Source organism: Xyrauchen texanus, chromosome 23 (genome assembly GCF_025860055.1).
Source record: "Xyrauchen texanus isolate HMW12.3.18 chromosome 23, RBS_HiC_50CHRs, whole genome shotgun sequence".
Lineage (NCBI taxonomy): Eukaryota > Metazoa > Chordata > Actinopteri > Cypriniformes > Catostomidae > Xyrauchen > Xyrauchen texanus.
This window is the reverse complement of record NC_068298.1, coordinates 20071341-20099099: the sequence shown is the minus strand read 5'-3', so window position 1 is coordinate 20099099 and position 27759 is coordinate 20071341. Positions and strand designations below refer to the sequence as shown.

Sequence of the window (27759 nt, the reverse complement as noted above, 5' to 3'; positions counted from 1 at the left end):
ATAGAGAGAGAGGATTTAATTCGATTAATGATGATACAATATTTGCCTTGTTCATCTGGCAAAACAACTAATAATGAACCTGTAAAACACCAGTTATTTTACACTGGCATTATTTGTTATAATGAGCAAACTCTGTGCATGAATGAGACTGTTCATTAGACATCTCTCAAATCACCCATTATAATTTCATTTTTTTATTTTTAAAGCACAGGCAACCTTGTATGTCAAATTAAAAAGATACATGTTCAGATCAGTCATAAATAGAAAAACAGAAACCATGATATTTAATGGCATCTGATACCAAAAAATGGAAATGGGAGAAACATCAGAATAAAATCCATTTGATACATAAAGAAAATCAGCACTTTGCAGGCTGTGGGGCTCCATCAGTCATTATCACTAATACACATTATGTAGGTTTCATTTGTTCTCATGGGAAATACCTGCAAACCAGTGGTGCATTGATATTAAGAACATTCCACAACATAACTTTGATTTCACAAAAATGGCACTTTGTGCGAGGACAGTTTAAACATTTTAACAAATGTGTTTTACAGCAGATATTGTATATTCATTATACATATTCTCAGGACACATGCTTTACAAAGACACTCTTACATACAGTACAATACTTAAATAGGACATCATGCACAGGTGCTTACAAGAAAACAAATCGACAACCCATTTAACCAAAGAAACATGTTGGAGTTAGCTGTGTTAGAACTGCAAGTATTTTAAAAGAATATTATTTTGGTCCACCTCTCTAAATCAAAGGCACTTAAGCACCAGAAGTGTGGCATGCAGAATGATTACCTAAGCCTGCAGAGACTGCTTGCAGTGAGTCACATAACAATTGTGGCACATCTCCTGTATTTTGTACAGGTTAAATGTATAACATTTTAGACAACATTGTCTAATTTTAAAAATATGTTTAAGAAGCTCAAAATTTTAGAGGTCAATGTTTAATCCTTGATTGCTTTATTGAAAACACTTACCATACCTTAAATCACCAGCATAAAGCTTCACATTTGTGTAGAGGAAACAGCTATAAAGATGAGTAGATTATTGCATAGGACTCCCAAAATGAGTAATATCACCAGGAATGGGGAGATCACACACATTAGTCACTTATTTATTGAGAATAACACAAAACTAATGCTATAAGAGAAAGGAATATCTCATGTTTAATGTGGAATGACATGAGAGAAAACAGCTAAGGAATTTTCTACCTCCCTTGTAATACCATAACAAAATGTGTGAAATAAACTGAATTATATGGCTCAGCATGAAGGTGCAAATGAGATTCCAAAAGGCACAACAGTTTTTAATAATCACTTGACAATGGTTGGCTGAAAGAAACCAGCCTTTGAGGTTATTTTTTAATAATAATCCACCTGAAACTGACCAGTTTATGAGTTTTGGGGTAGATGGACAGGTGAGTGAATATAATGAGATATATCCATTGCTTGTTGAACTGATATGTATTTTCACTGTGTAGATTTCCCTCATTTTTACCATGGTATGACCCTTGGGGTGATATAGAGGAATGAGGTTTGTGTGCAAGAGTGTCCTATATTTTCTTTCCCTATTTCACCCTCTTCCGCTCCCTCCATATTATTTAAAGGGACAGTTCACCCCAAAACTAAAATTCTCTCATTATTTTCTCACCCTCATGATATCCTATGTGTATGACTTGTTTTCTTCACCAAAACACATTTGAAGAAATTTAATAATATAACAAAAATTTTAACTTGAAAATATCTTGGCTCAGTAGGTCCTTAAAATGCAAAGTGAATGGTGATCTGGTTTTTGAAGCTCCATAAATCACAGTCAGCATAAACGTCATTGATAAGACTCTAGCAATTTAATTAATGTCTTCTAAAGCGATATGATCGCTTATGGTGAGAAAAAAAGATCAATATTGAAGAATTTAAACCAAAATCTTTGGTTCTGTTAAGCATGATTTAGAGTTAAAAAAGTACTTGTATTTATCTTTTTCACACCAAAAGCTTTAGAAAGATGCCAAAAGCTTTAGAGGACACTAATTTAACAGCTGGTGTCTTATGGATAACATTTATGGTGAGTGTCTGTGATTTTTGGATCACCATTCACTTGCATTTTAAGGACCTACTGAGCTGAGATATTTTTCTTCAAATGTTTTCTGCTGAAGAAAGAAAGTCATGCACACCTGGGATATCATGAAGGTGAATAAATAATGAGAGAACATTTATTTGTGGGTGAACTATCCCTTTAACATGACTCTTTCTTAAAGAGATTGTTCACCCAAAAAATAACATCATGCCATCATTTACTTACCCTCATGTTGTTCCAAACCTGTATGACTTTCCTCTTTCCGTGGAAAAGGGCACGAAAGGGCACAATGGCAGTCTCAGTCACCTTTCACTTTCATTGTATGGAAAAGAGATGCAGTCGAAGTGAACAGAAACAAAGTGCCTAATACTGCATCTCCTTTTGCATTCCATAGAAGAAAGAAAGTTCGGAACAACATGAGGGTGAGTAAATGGTTTTTGGGTGAACTATACCTATAAGAGCTTCAGAGACCCGCTTCATCCTGGTTTTTGTTCTGTGTCTGTCTGCTGCTTGGTTCAGGTGAAACATCTACATGTGTTTTTTGATACGTCAGCCACCTCAGTCCGTGACTCCGCCTTCGTTGTGCACGAGAATGCCTCTGCCCAAAAGTGATTTAAACAAACAGGAATACTTCAGTTATTTTATTTGGGTTGTTTCTATGTCTTTTGACTAAGTTTTTCCAATGAAAGCATCAGCATGCAAACATGTTAAACTTTTCTGAGATCTCTATCGAGCAATCTCACATCATAAAGCAAACTCTCCTTTCTCTCACCTCTTTATCGATCCCTCTGTCCTCATCGTCAAGCTGTATAGACTGCATAAGAGAAAACAGATCCATCCTACCACTTCTGCTGGGGCTTGAAGACACCTAGGAGAGAAAGTGTTTCAGAAGTCATTATTTATTTATTTCCACAAATATTATTTACAAAGTAATGCGAGCCACATGAAACCTATGGATGGCCTTTAAAATGCACTGTCCAGCAGTACATCAGCAAACGAGATGGTCAGCTTCTGACTTGTCTACCTTATCACTTTCTTGTTCAGCAATAAATGGGTTAGATATGACTGTTTCTCCGGCAGGCATGTCAGGAATACTCTCATCCAGCTGCTCATCAAAGACCTGTGTGAATGAGAGAGGAAGAGGAATAAATAATGGTTATAATCTTTCAAGGTTCGATAGTATGAGAGACTTTCGGGCCAGTGCTGCATTAGCACTTTATCTTACATTCTTTGATCACATAAATATGGTTTTATGCCTTGCAAATTTCTTTTTGTTATGTATTGAACAGTTTTGTTCCAATTCTGCTGATTTAAACATGACACACAGATGAGGTTTTGATGAACTTGTGAGACTGAATTATAATAGTCTTAGAATCATCATTAGAATGGGTTAAAAATTATAAACCAACAGACCTTATTAACAGCAGTGCCATATTTGATTTTTGACGGTAATGACAAGGACGCTGTGAGGGATAGACTACAGTCTCTTCAATGGTCTGTACTGCAGTTTTAAGTGTTTTTGGATCGTTCCACAGACAAAACATTGCAAAAATATCTTTCCAAGAGCATTCAGTACACATAAAACTCCAGACAACCTGAGTTGTGGAAAATCAGATGTGATCTAGGAGCTTTATACCATTCGTGCCATTGAAGAGATGGGCAGTCTATTCCTCACAGCCTCCTTTTCATTCCTGTTAAAAATCAAACATGATTGGGTAGCTCAGCGAGTATTGATGCTGACTACCACCCCTGGAGTCGTGAGTTCGAATCCAGGGTGTTCTGAGTGACTCCAGCAAAGCAACCCAATTCTCCCAGTAACTAGGGAGGGTAGAGTCACATGGGGTAACCTCCTCGTGGTCGCGAATAGTGGTTCTCGCACTCTCAATGGGGCGCGTGGTAAGTTGTGCATGGATCATGGAAATTAGCACGAGTCTCCACATGCTGGGAGTCTCCGCGGTGTCATACACAATAAGCTATGTGATAAAATGCGGTGAGTAACTGTGCCACCACGAGGACCTACTAAGTAGCGCATTCCAAATTGGGAGAAAAAGGGATGCTACCATTAATAAGGTCTATAAGTAAAGTTTTGCATCAAATGTGAATTTCTAGCACTAGATTTAAAAAATGTGTGTATAATTTCCAGATTTTAAAAATGATAATTTTCCCCGAATAAATGTTAATGTTTTTAATTAAATGGTTTTTTTTTTTTTTTACAATATACTGTGTACAATGTATATAATCTGCAAGAAAAAAATCAACCAACTTGGGGGCAGCAAAAATAAAATTATAAAAGTTATAACGATAATTTTTGAGTAAAACAGCAGTAATAGTAAAACACTTTCATGTCTGGTCAAGCTTCTATAGAAACTAAAGAGATCCTGAAATGCATAAAATGTGAGGAGTGTTAAATGAACATGAAATGAACACTTACATCGGTTCCCTCCTCCTCCTCGCTGCTTTCTTCTTCTTCTGGGCTCTCTGAATCTTCCTCTTCTTCCTCTTTCTGCTCATGCCCACTCTCTGTGGCTGGTGTGTTGTGGACAGATGGCTGACGGACCTCTGGTTTGGACTTCTTCCTCCAGAGGTCACTGTGGCGCTGTTTACTGAAAGGCACGTAGAACTCCACTCGATAAGACAGACTCTTGCAATGATTGGAATGTAATACTCCTAGCATACTGCTTATTGCACAGTGTACACTGTATACAATTTTTTAAATATAGTATATGGAACAAATATGCATTGTGTTTTTGTGTGAATCCGTGTGAGTGTGTGTGTGTGTGTGTGTGTGTGCATGCGTATGTGAGTGTACATTCATATGAATCCATATGAAAAAATTTATTTTGACAATGTAAGTTACCTGGCACTGAGGATGCCACTATATGTTTGCAGCTGTTTGAGGAACCCTTCGTTGGGCTGCACTATATGCCGTCGTTCTCTGACGTGGTTAAGGGCTTGTTCTAAAGTCCAACCTTGCTGCTTCATCACAAAAGCGATTACTGTGGAGGCAGAGCGAGAGACGCCCATCTTACAATGCACCAGTACGGCCTGTCCACTCTTCCTGTATTATCGTCCGTAGGAAACAATGACACATAAACCTCAACATTAGACAGAGAGTTATAGAGTTATGTTGAAAAGTTGAACGTCTCATAGAATGAACATTACTATAACTGCATTTTTTCAAACTGTCTTTTACATGCCTCATTCTACGGTTAATCACAATTACCACACAAAGTGAAATGCAGGGGCGAAAATTTCATCAAAATGTTGGGGGGGACAATAAACATAACAATTCTCAAGAGCAATTTTTGAAGGTTTTTTTTGTTGTTGCCCCGTTTGCATTTGTATTCTTTTATTTCTTAAACAATTATTTTAAGAATATGTCATTATATTATTTACAATACACATATTTTAATGATATTTTAGGGGGGGGCAACCCTCAGATGGGGGGGGTCCTGACCCCCGCGATTTCCGCCTATGGTGAAATGTACACAAGAGACACTACAACAACTGTACGTTTTATTCACTTTCACACAAATCACAACTACAACAGCTGATTATGACTTAAGCACTTTTTTTGCACTATTACTCACACACTGATATGTTACTATATCTATGGAATGATATTCTGAACATTATTCAAAAGGAATTGCAAATTGTATTTACAATTGCGTTTTCAATTTGTGGACGCATAAAATGTGACATAATCCAAACGCAATTGCAAATCGCGCATTACAGTTTGCATTTTCGTTTAAGCGAACGCACAGTGACTGCCAAATTTCAAATGGAAAAGCAAAGTCCGTTTGCAACTGTGTTTCCCATATCTTACGAGTTTTGGCCCTGTCATATTTAAATAGCAATTTCAATTACCACGTCTGCTTTTTCACTTTCTCAGCGTCGCGTATGTAGCCAGCCAAAACTCAAATGGAATACTAATTCCCTTAGTATTTCCATTTCCGATGCCTTGCACGGAAACCTGTCAATCAGGGTCAAGGGTGGGATTATGCTATGGGGCGTGTTTGTCTTGGGAAGTGACATCACTCACAGTCTATCAGGATCAATAATTAGCACTGCACTTTATTAATCTATAATCTCACACTGGACTGTCAACATATTCTCCTCAATATACTACTTCATAGATATATATATATTTCATATACTCCTACTTATTGTATTGTATATTGTGTGTATTGTTTACTGTACATTGTATATAATTATTGTGTTGTGTTAAGTATGTTGTTTACTGTAATTGGTATATGTCTCGTCACTGTCATGACTGCTATGTTGCTCGGAACTGCACACAAGAATTTCACCTACTGTTGCACTTGTGTACATGGTAGTGTGACAATAAAGTGATTTGATTTGATTTGATTTGATTTGATAAACCGGCGTCTGTTCAGGGCATCACCTCTTGACCGTCGACTGTGAGTGACGTCACTTCCCAAGATAAACACGCCCCATAGCATAATCCCACCCTTGACCCTGATTGACAGGTTTCTGTGTAAGGCATCGGAAATGGAAATACTAAGGGAATTAGTATTCCATTTGAGTATTAGAAAATCAGTTATTTTGAATTCTTATAATAAAGGTGGCTTAAATTTCATTGATTTTAATTCTCTTAACAATACCTTGAAAATTAATTGACTTAAACGTTTCCTTCACAATCAATCTTCTATTTGGAGTATAATCCCAAGATATATTTTTTCTCAATTAGGAGGTATACATTTTCTTTTAATGTGCAATTATTCAATTAGTAAACTTCCTGTCAAACTTTCCAATTATCATCAGCAGATGCTTATGGCTTGGAAACTTATTTACAAGCATAATTTCTCGCCACACAATTTTTTAATTTGGAACAACTGTAATATTCTTCATAAGAGGAAATCTTTTTTTCTTGAAAACTGGTTCAATAATGGGGTGATATTAGTAAACCAGCTATTTGATAGTGAAGGTAATTTATTTAATTATTCCGATTTTGTTTCAGGATACCAATTCCCAGTATCTAGTAAAGAATTGAATATAGTTTTCAAGGCCATGTTTTTGAATAAACCTTCTTTTATATATTGGAAAGTTTCATATCCATAAATGTAAATATATGAAAAGTAAACCCCACTTTAGCTTTTTCAAAGAAGAATTGAAGATGTATTTAAATACAATTTCAACTTCTGTTAACAAGAAAGCAATGAAAACATCCAGAATTAGTGCCATGTTTAATATTCTCTCTTAATGTTTTTTTCTTTTGTGCCCTCTTCTTCTTTTTTTTTTTCTTTCTTCTCTTACTCTCTTTTCTTTTTAGACTATTGTTGAATATATTTAAATTTCTTTCACATTTTCTCTCTTAATGTATTCTGAACCATAATTTCTCTTTTGTTTTGAAAGATTGTTTATATTTCTTGTATGTATCGTCTTGTTCTGTTTGTTAATATTGCAATAAAAAAAAAATAAATAAATAAAAAAAAATTAGTATTCCATTTGAGTTTTGGCTGGCTACATACGCGACGCTGAGAAAGTGAAAAAGCAGACGTGGTAATTGAAATTGATATTTAAATATGACAGGGTCAAAACTCCTAAGATATGGGAAACACAGTTGCAAACGGACTTTGGTTTTCCATTTGAAATCTGGCAGTCACTGTGCGTTCGCTTAAACGAAAATGCAAACGGTAATGCGCGATTTGCAATTGCGTTTGGATTATGTCACATTTTATGCGTCCACAAATTGAAAACGCAGTTGCAAATACAATTTGCAATTCCTTTTGAATAATGTCCAGAATATCATTCCATATATATCGAAACACTTTTACTTTAATGCATTATTTGAAAAACAATAAATTTTAACGCTTTTATATACAGACTCACCAACATTTACACACTTATTCCAGTGTGATTAGCTTTCGCAAAAGCTCACCTGAGAGAGTGTTGGACACTAAAATTGGAAGTCTGCGGTTCAAGCCAAGCACACGAGCTGACACTTGAGACAAAAGTGTCATAAGAGCGTCACAAAATGACGTGACTGCTTTTTATTTTTGGACATTATTAGTTAGGTTTATGTGTTGGTTTATGGTAAGAATATACTATGTTTTGTTTAACACTCTTGGTTAGGTTTATGTTAAAGTTATAGGTTAGGTTAAGGTTACATTTTACTCATTAAAACCTCCATCTTCTGTAATCATCACCTTAAAAACCTTGTCTGATTACCGCACTAGTTCACTCACTTTTAGCACCCCCCTTTGGACATTTCACTAGAAAACTGCAGCAAAACATGTAATTAGGAACATAATTTGGTTTAGAAAACATGTTGCAATGGTCAAGTAATGTTTATGAGATCAGGCTGACTTTATTGTAAGAATGCCATACTATCTGTTCGTCTGTGTAAACTGATGCCTTTGAAGACAATTGTTAGGTATTTCTGCAAACAGAAAAACTGGATGTGAGCCATTCATGAACCCTAGGTAAATAAATGAGCGTGTTGCGCACCTTGCTTCATTGATGAACATGTATGTGTTGTTCCAGTGTGAGAGTAAATCCGTCGAATCCACATCATAAACTCTTATATTCATATAGGTGAAGGATTGTGGGAAAAAGTTGTCAATCTCCATGGTAACATTGAGGATGTAGCCCACACTATAAAAATAAATAAATAAATCATATACAATTATTTTATAACATTCTGTTGCATTTTATACATTTTTTTTTTTTTTTTTTTTATTAGTATAAAATGACTTTGTGTACTTGTTCTTTTGTAGTTCTTCAAAGTTGGCTGCATTCCATTCGGAACCCTTTGGAAAAAAGAGGGGCATAAATTACTGTCTATTGTTCCAAAAATACAGCAGATGAGATAGAATACAAATGCCCACACTTACCAAATAAAGGTAGTCCAATATTCTTGAGGGTTTGTCCATCTGTGCCATTGTGACCATCATTTCATTGTCAATGTACTCTTTATAGTCCTTCATGTCTATGCCTATTCTGGACTCCATGGCTGTTCGCACCTACAAACACAGATAAAGATTTCTATAGTTCTAAATTACACACAAACGCTTTCAATATATTCCTCTCGCGAGCTGCTTTTATAATACTCTAAAATCTGAAACATGAATCATATCATTTGAAACACAAAACATCTTATGAATATCTTTATCATTTATGTTTTTAGCACACTTTATTTATTTATTTTGTTTGCCAAAAGAAATTTAAAAAAAAAAAAAACATCAATAGAATGAATATCACTAAAATATTTCCTGTATATCATTATACTGTACATGTGCATACCATGAAGATTCTCTGAATAAGATAACAAGCCCAGGCATATTGAGTTCTATAATAGGTAAGTGTCTTTAAAAGGTGTGTCTTCTGAGGCTTCAGTTGAATAACCTTAAAAGTGCCATAATAGGAAGAAGATAAATGCCCTTGCTTTTTTTTTTTTTTAAACAAGACTTTAATGTACTATGTAGATATATGGCAATTTTCACTACATAAATCTCCCTCTCTAGTCCAGCCAGACCAATTTTTGAAACTAAGTTGTAAAAAAGCATGTAATTCAAAAATTGCTATAGTTGTGACACAAGGCCCATGTTCATTTCCACCAAGCTTTAACAGTTTGTGTGGCATATTTCAGCACAATACAGTATAATACTGGCTTTGCAAAGAGGCTGTTATTATTTCAGGGACGGTGCATTGCCAGATATACTGGGCCCAAAAAAAAAACTAAAATAATCACAACTCGTTATTACTAATTTCACAGGCAAAGACAGCAATCGTAACAAATTTTATTTGAATATTGGGATCTTAAAGAGATAAGTGAATGGTGTCTGAGGCTAACATTCTGATTAACATCTCCTTTTGTGCTACATGGATGACATATGCTGCGTCCAAATATCCATACTTCCCTACTATATAGTATGCCAAAAACAGTATGCCAATGGAGTAGTATGTTCGAATCCACAGTATTCATGAAGCAGAAAGCGAGAAACGCCCGGATGACCTACTATTTCCTGTGAGATTTTGAAGTGCCGATCGACTGGACACTTAACGATCCAATAATCCCTCGGGAGCTGAGGCGACGTCAAGTTTAAAACACTGGATTTAAAAGAATGGCTCTTCTCAACTGTAAGTGCTATATTCTGAATCCCAAGATAATTGTTCCTTGTGCTTAAATGGTGCTTGTGTAACAAAACCAGAGTGGATTGTTTTTGCGGTTGCTGTTCTTATGTCATATATTCTAGTCACGTGACAATACCCACATGAAGTATGTCTGAAATCTATTCATACTTCTTGCATGCATACCTAAAATATCTTTTTGTTTTGCAAGCAGATAAGTGTGTCCTTTGTCAAATACAGTACATACTGAGTGAGTGAGTAAATGATGCCAAAATTGAAGGAAAATCCTTTAAAGGAAGAGAGGCAGAAACAGATGGTTAATTTCAAGTGTCAGAGAGAAGGACAAAAAATTGAAGACATGTAAAATTAAATTACGATTGTTTTTGTTTAAAAGAGACAGTATATGTACTACTAGTAAACAGAGGGCTCTATTGTTGTGAGTGTGCTAATTCTAAGCCAGTTTTCATGCCAGCGCAAAGCACAAGTGGGCGTAGGTGGAAGTGTTTGTGCTGTCTGTGGGTGTTTGTGTGCAAACTCTGGGTGTATTGTATTTTAAAGAAGTGGTGCAAAGTGCAATTTGCTATTTTCCTGAGAAATAGGTTATTGTGTAAGGCATTTAAGAAGCACGTCTAATCTCGGCACAAAGTCAAATATCAGCAACAGCATTTGCAGTTTGGGATTCCACCAGCAGATGATATTAAAGAGATATCAATCACTTTTAAAACTAAGATATGTGTGTCGGTAGATAGATAATATTAATAATAATATTAGTATTATTTTGTGTAGTGCCTTTCCAAAGCTCAAGGATGCTGTACAGAAATAAAACATTAAACAGAGAAACATAAAACAAATACACATTATAAAACAAAGAACAATGGGAGAGCAGCAAAGCATGTTTTTAAGCATCTATTAACACCATCAAAACGGCAGGTGAGACTGGCCAAAAGAGAACATACATTGCGGCCAGAGGCATGAAGAAAAATAAATATCCTCTCGCATTTAACCGCTAAACACCATAGCATGGGAAAGATGGGAGATAAACAGCAGACAGTTCACAGCAAGTACGTAGTTATTGCATAAAAGAATGTAGGACACAAATGGTCCATATTCCTATTGGTAATGCATTTCTATTTCTAAAACATTACATACAGCCCATTTACACAAGCAAATTCTTATGAATGGGCTTTCTTCATTTTTATCAACGTTGCTTGTCAGGGAATGGATTATATAATAGGATGCAGAGGGTGCAATAACCGGAGAAAAACCTCCATATTAAAGTGCAGTTTACCCAGCCCGTTGTCACTTTGCGTGTGCAATTTCTTCAACCCACCTGCGCCTAGACTTAGTGCAAGCTAAGTGCATGAAATCACAAAACTTCATGGCCATGCCAACTGACGTTGCACATATGACGGATTGCATAGTGCTGCACTTAAGGAATAGCGCTCTTAAAATAGGGCCCAGAATGTTTCTTCTTGTGTCTGTATGACTGTCTCTCTTTCGCTTTCTATCATTTTACCTGCTTTGAGGTAATGTTTTCCAAGTCCTCAGTCCTCATGATATCCCGCAGCTGTGCTTTGATCTCCCTCTCAACTGACTGCCGATCAGATGATGAACTTCCTCCAGTGTGCTTTCTGACTGACTCCAGGCCAGTCATGGCCCCCCATTCATTAAGGCAGTGCTGGTCAGATTCCACATGCACTCTGTAATGTTGTGCCCACTCCAGCCCACATCCAGGAATGACAGCACCACGCAGAGCACGCTCACAGCAACCATGCAGCGCCTGCAACACTGACCTTGTGCAGAGTGAGACAATGAAGTGACATACAACAGTAAGTTGTGTACAAGCAGTCTGTAAACCACAAGTACAGTGTTACAAGTCACAGAGCTAATTCAGTACCTTTTCATAGATGTATTATAGGGACTATGAGATGATTGACCAAGTCCATAACAAAGACAGGTTAAGGCAACCAAATTATTTTTTTAAATTATTAAAAGAAAATGTATAAATAACAGAAGAATTAATGAATTAATGTGGTTTGAAGTATGTATACTGCAATGCAAACATTGCATTTTGTTTTTGGTTAAGGAAATAAGGGTAAGTTTGTTTCCTCAGCATTTCCTGCTTTAAAGCTTACCACATCGTCTGAATGGACACAGGCTTGAAGATTCGTGTCATTTCTGCTGATGTAACACTGAAACCTCTGTAAGACAAAGAGTGAAACAAACTGTTAGAAAAGAAGAACTTTGAGGCTAAGGCTTCAACAGTGGATAAAGTTCTGGTGAGTTGTGCAGATAGATACATTCCTACAGAACACATTTTCCTGTTACCTTTTATTTATTGGATATATTATTGGACATAACAGCAATTATATTAGAAGCAGCCTGCCTTGAGATGTCCCACAGGTCACATAAACTATAACACATAGAGACTGTATCACCTAGATATAATATAGAGACTGTTTTCATTCCCCAAACTACCAAACACAAAACTCTCACTAAATAATTTTGAAAAAATTTGAGTAAGATCAAACTTTAAAAAAAGAAAAGAAAAGAAATGGAAGATAGGGTTACTAAACATTAGATCTCTTTCTACCAAAGCATTCATTGTAAATTAAATTATTACAGATCATAGTTTGGTTGTGCTCTGTTTGACTGAAACCTGGCTTAAGCTGGATGAATATATTAGTTTAAATTAATCTACTCCCACAGGTTATTGTTATAAACATGAGCCTCATCTGACGGGTCAAGGAGGAGATGTTGCTACAATTCACAGTGAAGTTTTTGGTGTTACTCATAGGACAGGATATAAGTTTAAGTCTTTTGAACTAACAATGCTTAATGTGACACCATCAGATAAGACCGTCGTTTTTTTTTTTTTGCTACAGTATATAGATCACTCAGGGCTGACTGGTTTCCTTGGTGAATTTGCAAATTTTTAATCAGATCTAGTAGTTAATGTAGATAGAGCTTTAATTGTTGGTGACTTCAACATTCACATAGACAATGAAAATGAAACATTGGGATTAGCATTTATCGATATTCTCAACTCTCTTGGAGTCAGACAAATGTGACATGGAGTTGATGTTGATACTATAGAAATTCTACCGCAGAGCGATGACATCTCAGATCATTATCTAGTCTCTTGTTTGCTGCGATCAGCTAATGTCACTCAATTTCCTTGCTCTTATCATCTGATCGTGGCTGCATTTCAATTCTAGTGCTTTTAGATCCTAGTGTTGCCTTCAACACGATAGATCACAACATTCTCTTGAATAGGCTGAAGAATTATATTGCATCAGTGGACTTGCATTAGCATGGTTTAGGTCCTATTTATCAGACTGCAACCACTTTGTATGTGTATTCGAGGAATTGTCAAATCAAACAAAAGTTAAGTATGGAGTGCCACAGGGATCAGTTTTAGGGCCCTGCTGTTCTCCTTATACATGCTTCCCCTGGGAGATATTATCAGGAATCATGGAATAAGTTTACACTGTTATGCTGACAATACCCAACTTTATAATTCTTCTAAACCCAACAAAAATTCACAATTCTCCAAATTAGCAAAGAAATCAAAGATTGGATGGCCAGAAATTTCCTTCTACTCAATTTCAACATAACAGAGGTACTAATTATTGGACCAAAAACCTCTAAAAAATAAGCCATTAAAATATAATTTGATCCTCGATGGATGTACTGTTGCATTGTCTTCTACAGCGAAGAACATAGGTGTTATATTTGATACCAATCTGTCCTCTGAAAATCTCATTTCCAATGTTTGTAGAAAAGCATTCTTCCACGTCAGAAATATTTCTAAGTTACGACACATGCGCTCTGTTGCTGATGCCGAAAAACAAATGAATGCGTTCATGACCTCAAGACTAGATTATTGTAATGCATAACTGGGAGGATGTCCAGCAAGTTCAATAAATACATTTACATTTATGCATTTGGCAGACGCTTTTATCCAAAGCGACTTACAGTGCAATTATTACAGTGACAATAGCCCTGGAGCAACCTGGAGTTAAGTGCCTTGCTCAAGGGCCCAACAGTGGCATCTTGGTGGTGCTGGGGCTTGAACCCCCAACCTTCTGGTTAGTAACCCTGAGCCTCAACCACTGAGCCACCACTGCCCCCGTGGTGGTGGCTGAATTAAATAAACTTCAATTGGTTCAAAATGCAGCTGCCAGAGTGCTAACTACAACCAAGAAATACGATCATATTAGCCCAATTTTATAGTTGTTTCTTTGGCTACCTGTTAAATTTCATATCCATTTTAAAATGATGTTAACTACATACAATGCTATGAATGGTCTAGCTCCACAGCACTTAAGTTACCTTCTGACACACTACATTCCATCATGTTCCTTATGATCACAAAATTCTGGCTTGTTAATTATTCCAAGAATATAAAAATCCACAAATGAGGTAGATCCTTTTCCTATTTTGCTCCAAAACTATGGAATAGTCTCCCTAACACTGTTCGGGATGCAGACACACTCACTCAGTTTAAATCTAAACTAAAGACTCATTTATTTACCCAAGCATGCACCGAATGTATCCATCAACTCACAATTAGGCTCCTTTAGTTAGGTTTGCTGGAACCAGAAACATCATGATACTCAGCATAAAACTGAATGGCATCTACACTAATAGTATTCTGTTCATATCTCGAGGTTACCAGAGCCGGCAAGATCCAGCTCCGTTCCTGCTTGGTATTGGACTCCACTGCTATGTGTCTCTGAGTGATGACAACTAAATGCCCCGGTGATAGCCGGACAACACTTCAGTCTTTTACGATGGACTTCAGAGGATGAACTAATGCCAACTCCAACTGTAAGACATCAAATCCTTCATAAGCCACTGCTGAACCTAGGACTTTGGATAGACCCCACCGAACCTCACCGAAATGACCTGCCGGATGAACTGCGATGTACCTCATTGATCTCTGCCTGCATAGACTATTATTGTATTGCCAACTAAAGACTTCATCAGCCGACTAACAAAGTTAGTTAGTTCAAGTCAGAAGTTTACATACACCTTAGCCAAATACATTTAAACTCAAATACAATTCCTGACATTTAGTTGTAGAAAACATTCCCCATCTTAGGTCAGTTAGGATTAACTACTTTATTTTAAGTATGTGAAATGTTAGAATAATAGTAGAGAGAATGATTTATTTCAGCTTTTATGTCTTTTATCACATTCCGAGTGGGTAAGAAGTTTACATACACTTGTATTAGTATTAGTATTTGGTGTCATTGCCTTTAAATTGTTTAACTTGGGTCAAACTTTCTGGGTAACCTTCCACAAGATTCTCACAATGAGAAGTTGGAATCTTTTCTCTTTCCTCCAGACAGAACTGGTAACTGAGTCAGGTTTGAAGGCCTCCTTGCTCGCACATGCTTTTTCAGTTCTTCCCATAAATTGTCTATCAGATTGAGGTCAGGCCTTTGTGATGGCCACTCCAATACCTTGACTTTGTTGTCCTCAAGTCAATTTACCACAACTTTGGAGGTATGCTTGGGGTCATCGTCCATTTGGAAGACCCATTTACGACTTAGCTTTAACTTCCCGGCTGATGTCTTGAGATGTCTTCAATATATCCACATTATGTTCCTTCCTCATGATGCCATCTATTTTGTGAAGTGCACCAGTCCCTCCTTCAGCAAAGCACCCCCACAACATCATGCTTCCACCCCCATGCTTCACGGTTGGGATGGTGTTCTTCGGCTTGCAAGCCTTGCCCTTTTTCCTCCAAACATAACAATGGTCATTATGACCAAACAGTTAAATTTTTGTTTCATTAGACCAGAGGATATTTCACCAAAAAGTAAGATCTTTTTCACCATGTGCACTTGCAAACTGTAGTTTGGATTTTTATGGCAGTTTTGGAGCAGTGGATTCTTCCTTGCTGAGCAGCCTTTCAGGTTATGTTGATATAGGTCTCATTTTACTGTGGATATAGCTACTCATCTACCTGTTTCCTCCAGCATCTTCACAAGATCCTTTGCTGTTTTTCTGGGATTTATTTGCACTTTTCACACTAAAATATGTTCATCTCTAGGAGTCAGAATGTGTCTACTTCCTGAGCAGTATGATGGCTGCATGGTTCCATGGTGTTTAAACTTGAGTACTATTGTTTGTACAGATGAACGTGGTACCTTCAGGTATTTGTAAATTTCTCCCATGGATGACCAGGCTTGTGGAGGTCCACAATTTTATTTCTGAGGTCTTGGCTGATTCCTTTTGATTTTCAAAAGAGGCACTGAGTTTGAAGGTAGGCCTTAAAATACATCAACAAGTACAGCTCTAATTCAGTAGACCTCTTAAATACTTATTATGTAAAAAGATGACTTTGACAATAAGACTAAGATTACTGTTATATTACTTACATTCAAAACATACTCTCTATTATTAACACTTAAACACCATGTATTTACATTCCCTGCTGTTTGTCTTTTTTATTATTATTATTATTATTTGATTTCTGGTCAGAGTGGTTCAGTTTTATGCTCATACCCATCTCCATCTAGGTAAACCTGTGTGTCACTCCATATCGGCAAGACAAGGCCAATGGTGCATTCATCACTAAGGAAGATAAAAGAAATAGAGTGAAAAAGTGAGTTGGAGAAGACAGGCTTTCAGAAATATAAAGTAATTTGCAACAACATTTCATACTGCAACTATACATGTAAAACAAATAAATAATAAAATAACTGCAAATTCAATGTGGAAAAAGTAGTAATAGCTGTTATCAAAAATAAAAAGAGCCTAAGTGATCTGTTCGTGTTTGTGAAAACTTGATTGATATTTGAGGTTATCGAAAATGCTACAATATTTATCCTATAACCGATTTATAAATATTTAATACTTTTATATATATATATATATATATATATATATATATATATATATATTATATTTTGCGTTTCTTTTTCCATAAATTTGTATTTATTTTACCAGCACAAAATATATATATATACAATCAAATAAAATGCAATCCTATTTACCCCATCCCCTCCTATAACCCCTGCCCCAGTTGAGTATACAACACAAATAAACACAGATCATGAAACTATTTATAACTAAAAGTAAATACATAATCTATAAAGAAAAAAAATCATAATAAATATACAAATTACATCAATACATCAAAATATATGAATATATACTGTATATAAATACATAGTATAAACATATGAACAGATATTCAAATCCCCACCACACCCATATTAACACAAATATATTTTATACTTAACAAATCAAAACCCAACAATGAACTTGCTAGACTAGCTGACAGAACCCATTTTGGCCTATCTCTCCATGGATTGAATTCTTTCATGTTTGGAGTAAATCGATTCTTGATTTTTACTGCACTCTTTTCCCATAATTCTATTGTAATCCATCATAATAACACCCCAAAGGTACAATAACCATTTCACAATAAGTAACTTGTAGCCAATGCTGTACAATTAACTTATTTGCTACTATTAAACCAGCCAGCAAGATCTTACATTGTTTTCTGTTAGTTGAAATTGTGAATCGTCATTAAGCAAAACAATAATTGGTTCTGTCGGAATGTTCTTTCCCAGTAATCCTGACAATATAAAAGTTAATTTCTTCCAAAATTAGTAGGCCACTGGTCATAGAAGGCAATCCCACACCATATGTTTAACAGTACCAGAAAATGTGTATATAGACCACAAATTGAACTGGACATTTGCATAGCCTTATATCTAGACATGGGTGACCAATAAGCTCTGTGACAAAATTTTAAATGCATTAATTGATGGATTGGATTTTTTATTCCTTAAAAATATTTTCCCAAACTACCTCCAAAGCTACAGACTCTGATGTGACCTAAATCCCCTTCCCAATGTTTATTTACACCCAGATTAGAAGATTATATTTCCAAAAGCCAAGAATACAAAATTAAAACAAAACCTCTAGAAGGAGATTCTAATATCCTCTCAATAACTGGAAGACTCTTTAGTCCACATCCCCATGGGATCTCATAAACTCAGAGTGCCAATTACAGTTTGAGATATAGAAAAAATTATGATCCCAAAATATCATAGAAAAGAGTTCTTGAATATTATAATAAAAATAATAAACTTTATTTATATAGCACCTTTCATAACATAAAATGCAGCTCAAAGTGCTTTACAAGAAAAGGGTATTAAAACAAAAAAGACAGATATAGACAGAGATTTTAAAAAATAATTTTTTTAACCAACAAAAACAAAAAAATATCAGAGGGTGAAAAGAAAGGCCATAAAAATAAGTTTTAAGCTGCTTCTAGAAATTATCAAGAGGTTTCTTGTCTAATATGTGGTGGGACTCTGTTCCAAATCCTCTGTGCACAGCTACAAAAAGCTGCATCGCCATTCTTTTTGCAACTTATTTGTGGCCAGGGTTAAGTGACCTTAAGTTTGGAACATACATTTCAGACAAGCAGTCTGAAAAATATGTGCTAGACCATTTAGGGATTTAAAAACAAATAAGATAATTTCAAAGTCTATTCTCCACGTTACAGGTAGCCAGTGCAAAAATGCTAAAACTGGGTTACCATGTTCTCTTTTCCTGGTTTTGGTTACAATTTTTGCTGCTGAATTTGAACAAGTTGCAGCTGATCAAATGTTTTATTTTTTGGCAAACCAGAATAAAGTGCATCACAGTAATCTAAGCATGAAAATACAAAAGCATGAGTCAGTTTCTTAGCATCTTCCAGAGAGAGGTATGTTCTAACACTTGAAAGTTGAACTCTTATAAAAAGCTATCTTTGTAATGTTGCTGATGTAACTTTTAAAATTCAGTTCAGAGTCGAGGATAACACCCAGGTTTTTTACTTCAGGCTTAATCTGTAGAGCCAGATTTCCAAGCCTGCTTAAGATTTCTTCTCTGTAAGCATCTGTACCAATTAGAAGAACTTCTGTTTTTTCTTCATTTAATTTAAGAAAATTGCCACTCATCCACACTACAATGATAGAGAGGCAATTTATTAATGGATTTAGGGCCTCCTAGTCATCTGGCGCTACAGATTTGTATAACTGGGTGTCATCCGCAAAACAATGAAAGTTTACAACATAGTCACAAATAATTTCTCCACTCGGAAGCATATACAGGGAGAATAGTAGCAGACCAAGAATTTAACCCTGAGGAACGCCATGGAGAAAATCACGCTAGTCAGAGGCATGTCCACCAAGGCTAACAAAATAACTTCTGCCAGTGAGGTAGGTATTACCCATTTTAGAGCGGTTCCAGAGAATCCAATCAAACATTAAAGTCAGTTAAGAAGTAGCTCATGGTCAAATGTATTGAATGCAGCACTTAGATCAAGACGGACAAGAATAGAAACGTTTATATTATCTGTGCTCACTCTGAGATAATTTATTACTTTTACAAGAGACCTCTTCGAAAACCAGACTGAAATTTCTCATGTAACTCGTTGTTACTGTTGTATCTGTTTTTGCACTGCCTTTTCTAGAATCTTACCTAGGAAAGGCAGGTTGGATATGGCCCTAAAATTAATCAAAACAGAAGAGTCAAGAGTGCGCTATTTCAGTACAGTCCTGACTAGAGCTGTTTTGAGTAGGTCTGGAAAAATGCCCATCTCAAGAGTGTGAAATACGTCAAGGATAAAACTATCTAAAACCTCCTTTAAAAAGAAAGTGGGAATGGCATCAAGGGAGCAAGTGGAGGATTTCAGCTGCTTAATGATTCCCCCTTTACTCATTTTATAAAATAATTATAAAAATTTCCCCAAGAGGCACCAGCAGGATTTTGACACGTAGTAGAATTTATGATACTAGCACGGATATTATCAATCTTGTTTTCAAAGAACGATGCAAACGCCTCACATTTTGACAGTGATGCATGGTGTATTTGATCACATGATTGAGAAGGATTTAAAAGGTGGTCAATAGTTTAAAAATAAAGAGTTCTAGGGGGGCCTGGGTAGCTCAGCATGTAAAGATGCTGACTACCACACCTGGAGTCGCAAGTTCAAATCCAGGGCGTTGTGATTACAGTCAGGCTTCCTAAGTGATTACAGTCAGGCTTCCTAAGCAACCAATTGGCCCGGTTGCTAAGGTGGGTAGAGTCACGTTGGGTTAATCTCCTCGTGGTCACTATAATGTGGTTCTCGCTCTTGGTGGGGCGTTTGGTGAGTTGTGCATGGATGCCGCGGAGAATAGCATTAGCCTCCACACTGACTAGGTCTCCACGGTAACGCACTCAACAAGCCAAGTGATAAGATGCGTGGACTGAGTGTCTCAGACGCGGAGACAACTGAGATTGGTCATTCGCCACCCGGATTGAGGCGAGTCACTACGCCACCACGAGGACCTAGAGTGCATTGGGAATTTAGGCATGCCAATTTGGGGAGAAAAGGAGCGAAAATCCACAAAACAAAATTAAATTAAGAGAGAGGCTAACTAATAAGGTCTTATTAGTAAGTGCCCAGATGTTTAACATAGCCTGATTAGCTGGGCTGCGATTTTCCTAGGGGTACAGAAATCAGGTTAGATCTTCTCCTCAACTGTGTCTGTGCTTTGATCTTTCTATCAGAAATTACGGTTTCAATATTAGAGAAATTTCTATCTTAACAACAGTTTTGAAATTATGCTGGAGATGCTTTCTGTATTGTCATAGTTTGGGCTGTAGGGGGAACTGGTGATGCAAACAGGAGGTAAAAAGTTTGCAAGGAGCGGGTAAGGGCAATCGGTGTGTAGTCTGGAGCTGATGTGGATCAGGAGACGATCAGTCAGTGACATGGGGCTGTGGTAACTGCATGAAAACTGCTTGCTAAAAGTGCATGCGTGACATGGAAGCTGGAGTGTATGCCATCACTGCTAAAAAAGAAACATTTCTAAAGAAGATCCTAAGTGTAATGAACTGTACTTATGATTACTTAATAATATGGTTTATAAAGACTTACTACCTGTTAGAGTCACAGAAGTCCATGCCAAGTAGTAGACTCTCCTGTTTTTCATTAAGGGTGCCAACTATGAGCAAATATCTCAGTCTAATTGGGCTCACCGACTCCAAACGCACAGCCTGAGGGAGAGAGACATTTTTAACTCTGATATTAAAATGCAGAAAGTTTAACTCAGGTTTAACCTGAATAAATGAGACACAGCAGTAAATGTTTGAGCCGGACTGATTTTAATCATTTCATATTAGTGAGAGATGAAATTTGATTTTCTTCCCATTATTATAATTCAAGCATAGCACATGGTAATAGCCCAACTGTTTTGAGCAAGCATATAGACTAGTACAGCTTTGTAAAATGTTTTGTGCATATCTTTATTCATGTGTATATTTGTTCAAGTCAAGGCAAAGTTGGGTTAAAGGGATAGTTTACCCAAAAAAGATTTACTCACCCTCATGACATCCCAGGTGTGTATTACTTTCTTTCTTTACCAGAACACACCAGAAGAAAAAGTGAAAATATCTTACCTCAGTAGGTCCTTAAATGCAAGTGAAAGGAGATTTTGTTTTGAAGGTCAAAAAAATAAATCACAGACAGTCAGCTTAAATTTCATCCATATGGCACCAGCTGTTAAATTAATGTTTTCTAAAGTGATAAGATCACTTTTGGAGCGAAAAAATATACATATTTAAGTACTTTTAACTATAAACCATCACTTCCATTTCTCGTGTGATGTATTTCATGTTGCCATGATACAGAGATAATCTTTTTCATGCGGTTGAGACGTCCAGGATAAGCACACAAACAGACCATTGTTAGTAAAGAAGCATAAATACAGATCTAAACCAAAACCAACCAAGCTACTGTACAGTGTTCCTCCTACACAGTTGTAAACAGCGCTGCTCTTCCGGCTGTGATTCACATGCGTCAGTTCTCGTGTGTTTCAAATGCCAATGAGATTATATCACACGTGCATACCACAGCAGAACGGAAGCATAATTTAGAGTAAAAAAAGTACTTAAATATGTATCTTTTTCGAACCAAAAATGATTGTGTCGCTTTAGAAGGCTTGAATTTAACAGCTGGTGTCGTATGGATGAGGTATATGCTGACTGTAATTTTTAGAGCTTCAAAAGGGAAATCTCCATTCACTTGCATTTTAAGGACCTACTGAGATAAGATATTTTTCTTCAAATGTGTTCTGGAGAAGAAAGGAAGTCATACACAACCGTGATATAATGAGAGTAAATAATGAGAGAATTTTTGGGTGAACTATCCCTTTAACTGTCATTTTTCTCCTGCGTAGCAGAAGATAGAAAAACTGAAGTGTTTTACAGAAACCACATTGAAGAACATGTGACAGAGTTGTGACATATGCTTGCAGTAAGTACTAACACTTCTATAAGTCAGAGTAAATTAGAAAATAATACAATACAGTGTACAGTCTGTACAAATACTTAAGGTACTTATTGCACAATGACTGACAGTGTAAAAGTATTAGGCCTATACAAGGTTCCCACATATTTGTTTGACTGAAAAATGTTCATGACTTTTCCACTCATTCATGATTACTGTGAAATGACTTTTAAAAATAATTTTAAACATTTGTACTTACAAGAGCAATTTGGCTGGCTGATGAAATAGTTTAGAGCTGACCATATATTCACTATAGAAATCGCCATTACTTTTAATGCCTTTATAAGATTTCCATAACTTTTGCAGCCCTGGAATTTACAACTGTGATATTCCATGATATTTTCAGGTTTTTCATGAGAGTGGAAAATCGTAGTATAAAAATGGCAATGTTGTAAAACATGAAGTGAGGTTTGGGGGATCCTAACCAGTTTGACTATGTCCTCTGGTCGTAGTAATGAAATCATTGCATTCAAATGTCTGCGTTGAGTGTCAGAGGCTCGAGGGCGTATGGTTTCTTCTCGTAATCCCTCCCTCTCTCTCTCTTCCAGCAGGAGCACTGCCCCCTTAACCAGGGCGAAACTTTCTCTGGTGTGTGGAAATGAAAGATTAATCAGTTAAGCATTTCTAGTAACACTATATACACTAAAATATACATGCTTGATTACAATTGTATCAGGAAAAATCACCTTTTCTGAAATCTTCCTCGTCTTGGGATAGGTTCATCCTTGAAAAAAATCAGTTGATTAAATTAAGTATATCAAATTGAAATTTGTGGGAGTCAAGCAATGCTAAAGATTGGTGATGGGAATGAAATTGAAAGCTAGACACCAAAGGAGACCAGCAGACACTGCTTAACTCCTTTGGATCATCTGACTGTGTAGGCACTACATTTCAGTGTAACAGTAAGGACTGAGTTTGCCAAAATAATTGAATACACACTTGCACCAGTGAAGGGCTCTTTAACCTTTTTTCTCACCCAACTCATTTGCAGATGAGTTTTTGGATAGGGGAAGGAAACCTAGAAACAGAATAACAAGGCATTCTGACAAAAAAAACAAAAAAACAATTGCAATGCTGTGACAGTGTGCTAAGACACGAAGGAAGTTCATACTGAAGACGATAGAGGCTAACAGACAGTGAAAGAGGAAGACTGGCAGAGAAGAAGACACCAAAGATGCTGTTTTCAGTGCTTGTATGGAATGAAACAGAAGACAGTAACATTACCTGTTATGTGACTGACGTGTCCAGCCAGAGACAGGTAGAAAGAGAAGAGAGGGGTTGGAGAGGAGGGGCAATGAGGTTTTAGGTTCAAACTCACGTGAGATTTTACTCAAAGCAGTTTAAAAAAAGTCTGTCCAAGAAGATTCTAGTACACTACATAGTATGCACAGTTTATGGGTTAAAAGAAATCTTGTTGAGTTATGTTATAGATATGTAGACTACCATCCTGCCAACACAGACACAGAATGATTAATGGACATTGTCAAAAACCTCTCAAGAGCAACTATGAAAGTTATCGCAGAATCATAACAAATTTCTGGGGCATTTGGAACAGAATTGGATGAGCATTTACATTTAGGCCTATAATAAATATGTTAAATAAATATTCCTTTAAAGTTTGGGAAGCTTTTGGTATACTACCAAGAAGGCACTCATAATATGGGATCAAAATCCCATCAAAAGTACTGCGGTCACGGATCCAAAAATAATATGCGAGAATCGAAATAATAAGCATGAATCAAAAAATAATAAGTGCAGTTAAAAAATAATAAGTGCAAAAATAAATAAAAAGTGCAGAACAAAATAATAAGCCCAGATCAAAAAATAACAAACATGAATCAAAAAAATATATAAACATTTAAAATATGCTGCAAATTCATCAGAATTGCAAACAAATTCTGTTGTCCTTGGTTATATTGCTGTTTTTTGTGCTCTGACCATTTGGATCAAATTTCAATTTTTTGTAAGCTTGCGCTGTATTTTTCTTTGCTTTTGTTTCCAAGTTCTGCGCTTGGCTTTCGAAAGCTTGTGAGTTGAGTTTCATGTAAATCAGGGGGCGTTTTGCATCCCTATTGGTCCACTAGTTCTTGATCGACAGCTCCTCCTCTAGCCAATCATTCGAAGAGGGGAGGTTTTAAATGTAAATTTTTACTTCTTAGACCCAACAAATCTCACCTGTGTGCAAACAGACGGTTTTCTGTAAAAGGTCAGCAAAGCCATTCCACAGCTGGTTTTCTTGCCTTAACACCGGCAGAGAGTCTCTGCAAGTGTACTGGCTTGAGTGAAGAATCTATGACACAAATTAATACAAATAATAAAGTATTTTTCAAAAATAACAAATTTATATTAATTTAATTAAAATAAATGTACACATTATGTTACATAATAAAATATTTTATATTTATTGTTTACATTTATTTTAATTAAATAAATGTAAATGTGTGTGTACAGTATATATATATATATATATATATATATATATATATATATATATATATATATATATATAAACTATTTTAATTATACAATATTTTTTATTTGTATTTATGTAAATGTAATTTAATTAAATTACATTTAATTGATCAAAATAAAACAATATTTTTATAAGTATAATAATTATATTATATTTTGTAGGCTATTATATTTAGTTTACAACAGCACGAACACAAGCGGAGTGATACACATACATATACCACAGTTAGTTCCGGTCCTCGAATCTGATTGGACAAGAGACGTTCCATTGTGTTCGTGCTGTTCTAAACTAAAGTGTAAGCATATGTGTTAGGAGTTACTGTCTTTATTTTTTAAATTACATATGTTAGCCAGCAGGTGGTGGCAAAAGATAATTTTTGTGTGTAATATGAGCCAGTTGGCACGACGTAAAGTGAATCCGTTTGTCATTGCTTACATAGAACAGCGCTCTGTGAGTTTCCACATTGGAAACATACTGTTTAAAATGGGGGAGGACATCGCTGTTTCTATAGTGAATGACATTTGCGCACTGGCTACCCCGAAATAGAGAGGAATACCCCACTTGGACGTCTATATTCCACTGAGAAAGCTGACCTTCAGACAGCTGTAAGCATCTCTTATTGGGTATGGCAACAGGTGATCGCACATGCTCCATATCTCTCTCTCTCTCTTTCTCTCTCTCTCTCTCAATTAAATTTTTTCAATTCAAATGTGCTTTATTTGCATGACAAATTGTACATTGTATTGCCAAAGCATTTATATGAGCATGAAAAATAACAGAGTAGAACAAATTCTGTATTGAACAAGTGTGTAAAAAAAAATGTATATACTTTCAGTGGTGTTTGTGTGCTTGTGTGTGTGTGTGTGTGTGTGTGTGTGTGTGTGTGTGTGTGTGTGTGTGTGTGTGTGTGTGTGTGTGTGTGTGTGTGTGTGTGTGTAAATGGGCGCATCACTGTTTGGTCGACTCTTCCCTCTTTTTGTGGCAGAAATGTATGTACTTTGCTGCTAGTGAAATGCAGTCTCTTTGTTCACCAAGTAAATATTGAGCTTGTGCATCATTCTTCAACTTTCTGAAGTTGGGACAAATCATTTTAAAATTTGTGTGGATGAGGGTGTCCATGTCCTGAGGCTGATTATTGTTAGTCTGTTTTTGGAGCCTCAGGACCAGCTGGATTATGGGACTCTTCTCAGCGTTCACTTCCTGGTCTCTCTCTCTCTCTCTCTCTCTCTCTCTCTCTCTCTCTCTCTGTCTCTCTCTCTCTCTCTCTCTCTCTCTCTCTCTCTCTCTCTCTCTCTCTCACATTCAAACACACACATCCATGCGTCTATCCTTGCTTATCCAATAACTCAGCACAAGCAGTGATACTATTTCTGAAGTGAAAATTTTGAATTAGGCTACTAACGGAGGCTTGGACGCATCATTTGTTTCGAACCAGCAACATCAGATTCTGATCGGTCGCGTAATAATGCATTTGCCATGCACAAATGCGTTTTTACCGTACTCAGTTTTTCCTAATTTTTTAAAACGTACTTGTTAATTGAACTGTTGTGTATATAAGCAATATTACACTCGCAATCTTGCAATATGGCCCTACATCAGCACTGCTGTATTACCTACGGCACACGTGCATATTGCACTCTTGCTCGTGTGATATTACTTAAATATAGTGTACACACACATACATGTGCAATGTCGGCCACTTATAATTATTTCTACATTCTCAAATCATCAACTGTCATTTCTCTCATTTTAAACATTATTCCAGTTTAAACAGTCAAACGGATCCCAGGTTTGAGATGGAGACTTGCCATGCATTTCTTTGCGATATATGACACAACATAAGAGCTCTATTCCCACACGCCCTGAAACCTCAAAATGATACGTCGCAAAATATGCACGATGTTTTAAGTGGCTGAAGCTGTAATTATATCGTAGTAAAGGCGTTGTGCACGATGCTGATACTGTATACAATATCTCGGAGCTCAAGCGTTTGCTGCTTCACGAGACTGTCAGGTGTCAGAGTAACAAACGTATTTACCTGTTAGACCTTTCGGTTTCATCACTTGCTTGAAAAAACCTAATGATAAAATATGCCAAATACCTAATATATCCTGCTGATATGACTGTAGGTTGATGATTTATACTTATGTTGCTCGTAAGCCACAGCTGTTTCAACCAAAAACACGACTCGAGGCTTGACATGGCCAGTTCCTTATGGAAAGCAAAAGAGGGCGGACTAAACACGGACAGTTCGCTCGCTTACCTGATCCGTGGAAACCCTGCGGAATTATGAAAATTCACTCCTTATGTCATCTTCCAGGAGAAATCTTAGTTATTTTAATCCTCTGAACACAACTTTCGCATTGGATTGGTCCTCAATACATTTAAAGGGGAAGGCAGTTTGCTATGCCATGAAACCAGGAAGACTTATTCTCGGCCGAGGAGGAGGCGGATCGGGAGTAATTCGTTTATTAAAGCGACAGAGACATTAATAATGATTCAGTTAATCGGGTCGGTGGGTCAGTGTTTCAGATGAAATTATGATAGAAATCCTCAGCATCTACTGAAGGAATAGCTCACTTAAAAAATTAACATTCTCTCATCAGTAACTCACCGTGATGGCATCCCAGAAATGACTTTCTTACTTCAGCAGAACAAAAATATTGAAGAATATTCAGTCAATGCAAGTGAATATGACCAGAATTTTAAAGCTCTGAAAAGCATCTAAAGGCACCATAAAAGTAATCCATAT

The 27759-nt window shown here is 36.4% G+C and overlaps 1 protein-coding gene across 3 annotated transcripts; it reads right to left on the bottom strand.

The window, feature by feature from the left end:
• Positions 1-27447, bottom strand: LOC127617099 (protein phosphatase Slingshot homolog 3-like). 3 transcript variants are annotated; one of them, XM_052088984.1, is made up of 16 exons: positions 27271-27447; positions 24710-24824; positions 23221-23258; positions 22960-23119; positions 21128-21243; positions 16705-16773; positions 12321-12386; positions 11702-11978; positions 8949-9077; positions 8818-8864; positions 8563-8709; positions 4949-5149; positions 4523-4694; positions 3116-3211; positions 2864-2959; positions 6-2689 (listed from the first exon to the last, which is right to left on the bottom strand). In XM_052088984.1, the coding sequence occupies exons 2-16, from the start codon at positions 24752-24754 to the stop codon at positions 2555-2557; spliced, it is 1794 nt and encodes a 597-aa protein (XP_051944944.1). In that variant the 5' UTR covers positions 24755-24824; positions 27271-27447; the 3' UTR covers positions 6-2554. The 3 variants fall into 3 exon arrangements, with proteins under 3 accessions (XP_051944945.1, XP_051944944.1, XP_051944946.1); XM_052088985.1 differs by lacking the exon at positions 16705-16773 and having other exon boundaries at positions 1-2689; XM_052088986.1 differs by lacking the exons at positions 24710-24824; positions 27271-27447 and adding an exon at positions 23474-24645 and having other exon boundaries at positions 12-2689.
• Positions 27448-27759: the final 312 nt, after the last annotated feature.

What these genes read in the sequence shown, in the direction of transcription:
- LOC127617099 (XM_052088984.1), bottom strand. Translation starts at nt 24,754, where the DNA reads ATGGCTTTGCTGACCTTTTACAGAAAACCGTCTGTTTGCACACAG. An exon ending in GTTTACCTAGATGGAGATGG is followed by an intron (nt 12,387 to 16,704) that starts GTATGAGCATAA and finishes TTTGTCTTACAG; the next exon opens with AGGTTTCAGTGTTACATCAG. An exon ending in AGGAGGAGGAGGGAACCGAT is followed by an intron (nt 3,212 to 4,522) that starts GTAAGTGTTCAT and finishes TCATTCACACAG; the next exon opens with GTCTTTGATGAGCAGCTGGA.